Consider the following 7,958-nt stretch of genomic DNA (forward strand, 5'->3'; position numbering starts at 1 on the left):
TGATGTTTGCCATGTTGGGACACTTGTCATGCCAGCTCCAACTATTCATACCTTGACTCAACAACATCAGTCGGTCACCTATGAGTGCACACACGCAAACACACATGCACACACAGCATGCACACACATGAATAAACCTTCGGCCGATCATTCACCTTTCTTTCGTCTCCCGTTGACTTGGTGGACGAGATCAAATGCTAGTCATTCTCTAATTGTGAGTCCAGCCACTATGCCCGATGTCTTCAAAGAAAACTGGTTCTGTTCTGATCCAGTAAATTGAATTGGAGGAAGCTGCTGGCAGTGCATGCCAGACAAAGCCTCTTCTCAAGCTTATGTTTAGTCAGATGTACCTCATGCATGGAGAATTGTCTTTCTCCTTTCTGACCAAATATGGTCATAAAGCCAGGAGACATCCCACTCTGTGCTGCTCTGCAAGCCTGTTAGTCATATTCCTTCCTACAATTCACTTCTGTTTGGTGTCTTTTGACAAATAAATAAATAAATAAATGGACACTGGTCAGAGTCATGCAACCATTGGATATTGCACTCAATAACCCTATCCACTGATATCACCACTGTAACGATCTTTGTTGGAAGGATGGTCGAACCAAGATGCAGCGTGGGGTAGGTTGATCATTTTTATTTATGATAACCGGCACAAAACAAGAAAGAGTAACAAACGAAATGTACAGCTTTGTAGGGATAAAAAGCTACAATACAAAATCAAGATCCCACACACAACAGTTGGAAAAAGGCTGCCTAAATATGATCCCCAATCAAAGACAGCGATATACAGCTGCCTCTGATTGGGAACCATACCAGGCCAACATAGAAATACACAAACTAGAGTACCCACCCTAGTCACACCCTGACCTAACCAAAATAGAGAATAAAAAGGCTCTCTAAGGTCAGGGCGTGACAACCACTGAGTTCCTGCAGGGAATTCTTTGAAGGATGTTGAAGACAAGATTGCTGTTACATCCTCTAACTTGCCCAGTGGCTCCGATCCATCTCCTGCGTGAATTTCCCCTCCAGGTGGTCTAACTAATCTGACCTAACACATGGCAGTTTTACACTGGAGACATCCTCACACTCTTTGACTGTGTCACACTAGTTAGTTACTGTGGCCACCTCAGTGGCCCCCAAGGCCCCCCCGAGGGGCCCCTAGTGAAAGCTGAAAATGTGTGATGTTGACAAAAAGCACTGAGAGACAATTATTATAGTACCACTATTTGCAGCACAGTATTTGAAAGGGATGTCCCTTCGTTAGTGCTGGTCCTTGTCATAATGATTTATAACAAGTTTTTCTTCTTAAAGCTTGCAGAGTAAGGAGATTACTCCGGAGATTCTCCATGCCGTATTTGTGTTTCAGGTAGCTAGTATCATCAAAGGATTGAAGTGAAGAACTACATACACACAACAAAAATGAGAAAACTTGTAAAGCAAAACGGTGACCTGTATTATTAAACATATTTAACAAAGGAATTAGTCAAATTAATTCAATTAAAATCATCAATTAACTAGCCCAGAAGAACCTTGTGTTGGTTCAGCTGCTGTCAGTGACAATGGACTCGATACCGCAGATGGGATGCATATAGATGGCTGTGTTCAAATTACTACTAACTTTCTTACACCCATTGGGACCACACTAGCCATGAGGATAAGTATCTAATAGAACTCGGTGCTGATAGCCATTTGGTAATGTATGCCTCTGTTTTTATTCATCTTCTAGAAGCCATTTTGCTATGGTGACCTGCAATGGCCTCCCATCATTGTCTGATTGGTCCAATAATTATAATACTCAGCCAGACCCTTCAAATTGCATGTGGCGTTTGTTATTTCCCAGGAGCCTTTGCATCCTTATTGTCTCACGTGTTCTGTATGTTTTTTCTCTCACCCATCTCTTTATCACCCTTCCCTTCAAATTAATTGACTCCAACTAAAGTCACTCATGGTCCAATAATTGAGTCATTCCAAATGAGAAATCAGTAATGTTATTGACACACTGTAATAAGGGTTTAGTAGCAGGGAAAAAGACAAATAGATGGTAAGCAGGACCTAATCTACTGTACTACCTGTTCCCCGCCACCCACATCTTGATCATGTGATCCCGAAAACCTTCCATCTATTAAAGTGGTGTGTCTGTCTCTTAATGAGACTGGGGTCGATGGGAGCCTCTGCATTGTATTGACTCTGAATGTTATTATCTTGGCCAGACAGGGTACAAGGCTCTCGGGGCAGTAGTAGCGAGGGCCAGTGAAGGAGATAGTAGCCTAAGGTCCAGAGGCTTGAGTACAGCTATGGATTTTATGCTTCCTTCTGAAACAGGAAATATGTGCTCTCATTAAACATTGCAATGGTCTAAACTCATTCTCTCAGTATCATGCCATTCCAGAATTATTCAAATTACAATTCTTGGAATACAAAGACCTGCTATACCTTGATCCAAGCCTGATGTTCTGTACTACTGTGACTTTCACACTTCAACTTTCAGACTCATATTTTATTGAGACAGGTTAGAAGTAGAGACACAGGGATTAAACCCTGGTCTCCAGTAGGGAGGCATATGTGATTGCAGCGGGTGTGTTACCACAAGACCACAGGCTTTGGACCACACTTCCTCTTTAACAGAGAGGAAAAGAGAGATGTATCTTATCTCATTGAGAGAGGCTGTGGCACACAATGTCAATCAATGGTTTTAGGCTTTTCAACAACCTAGGAAGACACACCTGTTACCTTGAAGGGAAATCCCATTTTCGTTTGCTTATAGCTACCCCTAATCCCACACCAAATAGAATTACCGACGAACAGGATTGTAAAGATTTACTCCATAAATTGATTTGATAGCAAACAGTGGACCTGTGGATTAACCGGATAGCGATAGATCCAGACTTGAGGAGATGAATCCCCTCTTCAACATCAGAATAGCGGGATAGACCACCATCTTAGCCCAGTCAAACAAGGCAAAGCAGAGAGCTCAGAGCACCATCAACCACTGCACATGATAGTATCATTGGGACTATAGCTCACAGAGCTAGAGAACGGACATTGTGATGCCACTTTGATATACTCAATTTGCCCACCCATGAAGTGTGTTTCAATTGTTATGTTTTTGTCCTAAACTGGACACTGTAGTCTATATGTGCATGTCTGTTTGACTTCAAATCATATTCCACATTCATTCATTTTCTCAGCTCTACTGTTTTCTATGGCATCTTTTATAGTTCTCCTTTATGCCTCCTTAGCATGTTTTAGTTGAAACTCATTCCTTGCAAGAGATAACCACTGCTTGTCATTTCAAACAGATGCCATGAAAAGAATTGAATAATATGAGCTACAAAGCCGTGGTGTGCGTCGATAGCTCCTTCAGCCAACATCTAAGAGTGATGAACCAAATGGATCAAAGCCTTGGCAATGCGGGCATGATGGGTGACAACAAAGGAGCAGTAATAACTGTTTTAAAGCCATGTGGATATCCAAGAACAGGCTCTCTCTATGCATTGTGGTTTCACTGCGAGGAAGATGAGCATTTATCAAAGGAAACATTCCCCTGTTTGATGTCAGTGATGACAAACTGCCAAACTCCCCTAAAATGTACCAGACATCTGAATAGAGGGAGCATAATAAGAAGCAGATACAAAGTAACTGATCATTATTCACAAGGAAAAGCTGTCATAGGTAGCTATCCACTGTAGCAATACATTACAAATGCCAGTCGAGTAGAGTCTCAGAAAGTACACTGTTCAGGCTTACTGTATATAATGAGTCAATTTGCAAGAATGTGTCACTGAAGCTTTATGCTGACTCTGAGGGTCCTGCAATCATAAATGACCATAAATGCACTTAACTGTGGTCGTATGGCCTTATACATACTCCAGATTACATTTCCAAGTCACTTAAATTAGCCCTGGGTTCCTGGGAAACGTACATGTTGACTTAATGTTAAATACACTTGTTAAAGACAGGCTGAGATAATACAGACCAGTATTATTTTACCACGGCATGTTATGGCAATCTGTTGTCAAAGGTTATTACAGTAAGTCTTACAGGATAATATAGGGATTTAAAAAGTGGATAAAAACACCAAATCAGTTCCAAGTCAAATACAGGTAGACAGAATAACAGATAATACATTTCATGTAGGCTATGGGAACTATGCTATTCTTGGTAATGATAAGCCAATCATGCTAGAATTCACGGAGTTGTCTGTGCCTAATGGGCTTCGGCGAAACTGCGCAACTATGCAGGCATGTGATTGCAATGTGAAGGGGCATGGCGTCATATTGTAAAGAAAGTCCTCAACATTTAAACAGGTATTTGAAGCAAGTGAAATCCATACGTACTTCTTCGTCATCATCCTCCTCCTCGCTGTTGCTCGGTTCTTCTGGCGCTCTAATGAACCACCACTGAATCTCCAAGTAAACTGATGCGGTTCCACTCTGGAAGGCGCACGCCATTTCAATGTTTTGACCTTCTTTAACTGTTAGATTGGAGGGGATATCCGTAAACTTTCCTGAAAGAGAGGGAAACCGTCAGTATAATTAATGTGCGTCCATGGTCGTAGGGCTATTGAAATGGAGGCCTTTCTCTCCGCAACTATAGCCTATTTCTAACAAACTTATGATATGAAAACGTAAAAAATTGTGATAGTGTACGGCATACATGTGTTTATTCGTTCAACAAATGGCAGTAGAATTAAATTGTAGGTAATCGTAATAGTGAACGAAATCCTCGGGAAATGGCGGGGCTCCACTATGCGTCTAAAATGTCACTGCGATGGGTATCACATCATTATAATAAAGGGATGCCTCCTAACATATAAATTAACCCTTCTCAAACATTGACATATGAAAAAAATAAGTGATTAAACATGATCAGATATTTGCCACATTCACTCTCCAATAACTATAATTCAAATTCATGCGCACAGTGTAATGAAAATAAGACCAGTAACGTTTTAGTATATAGCCTATAGTGCATATATGTTGAATAGATATTGAAGTGTTGACAAATGGTACACTGGTATAATCCATGAAAACACTCTGAACATCACAATAACTCTCACTGTATCCTACAGTTTTCCCCTGCAAGACTCACTGCGCTTAAAAAGTATTTGCAAGGGACACAGACTATCTTTACAGAGACAGTGGCAGACGTGCAAATGTATCATATTTCGTTTGATGAGATCCAAAGGTAGACAGAAACCACCGAGGGACAGATCAAGAATCTCACTGGTATGTCAACAGAGTAACTGTCAATGGAGCTCTGCTTTCCAACCCTGTTTCTGAATATCCGTTACTTTAAATGCATGTCGCGCTCTGTGACTCTACAAAGTTATACAAAGACATTAACTACAATAAATACTAAATCATACCTAGATGCCATTTTATAAGCAATCAACAGTTGCGTTTTGTTCATTTAGGCAACGTTAGGTGAATGCTAGGTAAGCTAATTTTTCTGCATTTATTTTATAGCCAAGCATAATGGATGTTGCATTCGTTACTTGTTTCAATCGTAATAACTATTATTTCATGTCTGCACTCTGCAGCTTTAATGCTGAAGTTATACGCTCTCAAATGTGACCTATAGGTTGTTTTTACCTAGAACAAGCCCAGAGAGGTAAGAATTTATATACTTGTTTTATGACGATATGTTTCAATTTACCTTCAAAGGAGAATCCAAATTGGATACATAAACTGGACAGGAAAACAAATCCAATAGAGTCATGAGAGGTCCACATCATTCCAAAGGGATAATGTCACATCAGCCGAGGAAAAAACGATCTTCCAAAACTGCTCAGCAAATTAAACTGTTGCCATGCGGATATGCTTGGATACAAAATGCCGAATATGTAACATGCTGGAACTATAGCAAGGCTCCTGAAGTTCTTTATATGCGCTGCCACGGGCTTTGCGGAGAGAGACTGACGACTGCGCGCTCTGCACAAGGTGTTGTGAAGTATGTAAAAGAATAGCCTCTGTTCCCAGCTCTCGGTACGTGGCTGTTGATGCAACGTCAGTGTCCAGCTCCCCTATTGCGTGCTGATTGCGTGCCTGGTGCTCTAGCGACAAGTAGAGCTAGACTCATCGGATATGTTTGTAAGTCTACACACCTCTGTAAACCCCGTTGTTCACATTCCTTTCAAATGTAAATAAACGTAAAGATATTAAACATTATAGATTGGAAATTATTATCAAGTACAGCAGCAGGAATGGCGATTTTGAAACCCAGTGATAATTTTAGCATTTACGTCCAGATTTGTGTGAGGAGAAGAAAATAGCTCCACACTTTTCTCAGCAACCAAAAAATGCCAAATCATTGAAGAGACTGAGCGAGCTGTCACTCAAAGCAACATCATAACCGTATCTGATTCTGAAGTGGTATGCGGCATGAAGCATTTACGTATGGAGTGTGGGTGTGGCAATCTCACGTTTAATAGCTACTGTATGCAGTCAGAGGAGACTCAAGCAGGCACAGATCAGACCCACTGTACCAGGCTATAAAACAATATTGTTGCTATTGAGGGGAGACAGCTCAGACAGGGCTTGGACCAGCAACTCTGCAAGTATCGGTCAAGCACACAGACCCGGACCTTTTGCCAGAGGCTGTAGTTTTCTTACATCCCAGGACGTGTTTCTGGCCAGCGCAAAAACCTCAGCGCGGACAAGTGTACACTTGCAATGCAGACTTGAGAGATAATCCCATTGCTGTCACCAGTGTAGTGGCAGAGGCGGAAAAGTTGGAGTGGAGCTTTCCTTGTCACCACCAGGCCACTGGTTGAAGTCCTGCTGTCACCACCAGGCCACTGGTTGAAGTCCTGCTCAGCCCATTCTGGCTTTATTGCAACAATAAACTGCAGTATTTTATATGAAATCAGACTTAGGGCTCTATTCGAACCATATCGTGGAAGTTCTGCCTGACAGTGTGATTGAACTTAAAAGGCAACGTTCCCGCATTAGCAGACTGCATTCATGTTAAACACTGCACATGTCGGATCAATTTCAAATGACCTTTACATTTCTATCACACAATCTATTATGCTTCAGCGATACAGATTGAATAGAAACCTAGATCCAGTTATATACTCTATGGTTGCTGTTGTTGATGATCAGCACTCTCTCTAAGCAATAGTCAGTGGGGGGCAGGCAACACTACACAAAGGGGCTCATCCAGCTCTGGCTCCTTGCCAGTATCCATTTTCTCAACCTGAGCATTCTTCACGAGCTCCTTTGAGAGTGCATCCAGAAATAATTAAACACTTTTCTAAGGTGATGATGTTAGCAATAATTAATTACATTCACATCCAGCCACGTTTATTAGTGTGCATTCGACAATAATACCTTCTCTGTCTGTCTGTCTGTCGCTCTCTCTCTCTATCTATCTCTCTCTCTTCCCAGAAGTCATCATGTTAATGACAGCTGGTCATGCAGAACATGCTGATAGCATGTAGAGGCCTACAAGGCCTTGAGCGCCATACACTGGTAATGCTGGTGGGAGTCAATGACAAAGGGTTGGCTAGGTCACCATGATAATCAAGGGAAACAGACAGTCTGCCCTGAGCACTGTGTCTGCACACAAAGGACACCTCTATCCACCATGAAATATTAATAGGCTCCTTAGACATGGTTTGTCATACTGAAATAGCATGTTCCTACCCAGCAAACCGGGAACATTTACAGAACATTAGCTAAGATTCCCATTAAGTTCTAGTTAGGTTTTTATCTAACATTAGGACGATAACAACCCCAAAACATTTAAAAAATGTTTTTGATTAAAAAAATAAAAAAGTGTAATGTTATCCTAACACTCACAAAAATTTGTTGCACAGCATCTGTAACAACCACCACAGAACATTCCCCAAAAGTTCACATTAGGTTTATAGCTAATGTAATAACACAATGTACCAGTAATGTTTTCCCAGCAAACCAAAATTGGTTCTGTGAAAGTTCCCAGAACAT

General features: G+C 41.2%; 1 protein-coding gene across 1 annotated transcript in view; it reads right to left on the reverse strand.

The window, feature by feature from the left end:
* Nucleotides 1-6,372, reverse strand: part of LOC129859264 (V-set and transmembrane domain-containing protein 2A-like) — a 31,652-nt gene extending 25,280 nt beyond the window's left edge. Inside the window, exons 1-2 of the mRNA XM_055928811.1 lie at nt 5,665-6,372; nt 4,344-4,513 (exon numbers count right to left, since the gene is read on the reverse strand). Of these exons, the coding sequence (XP_055784786.1) occupies nt 4,344-4,513; nt 5,665-5,743 (249 nt within the window). The 5' untranslated portion in view covers nt 5,744-6,372. The remainder of the gene's footprint in view (nt 1-4,343; nt 4,514-5,664) is intronic.
* Between the last annotated feature and the right edge of the window lie 1,586 nt (nt 6,373-7,958).

The sequence above is a fragment of the Salvelinus fontinalis genome, chromosome 7 (assembly GCF_029448725.1).
Source record: "Salvelinus fontinalis isolate EN_2023a chromosome 7, ASM2944872v1, whole genome shotgun sequence".
Taxonomy (NCBI): Eukaryota; Metazoa; Chordata; class Actinopteri; order Salmoniformes; family Salmonidae; genus Salvelinus; species Salvelinus fontinalis.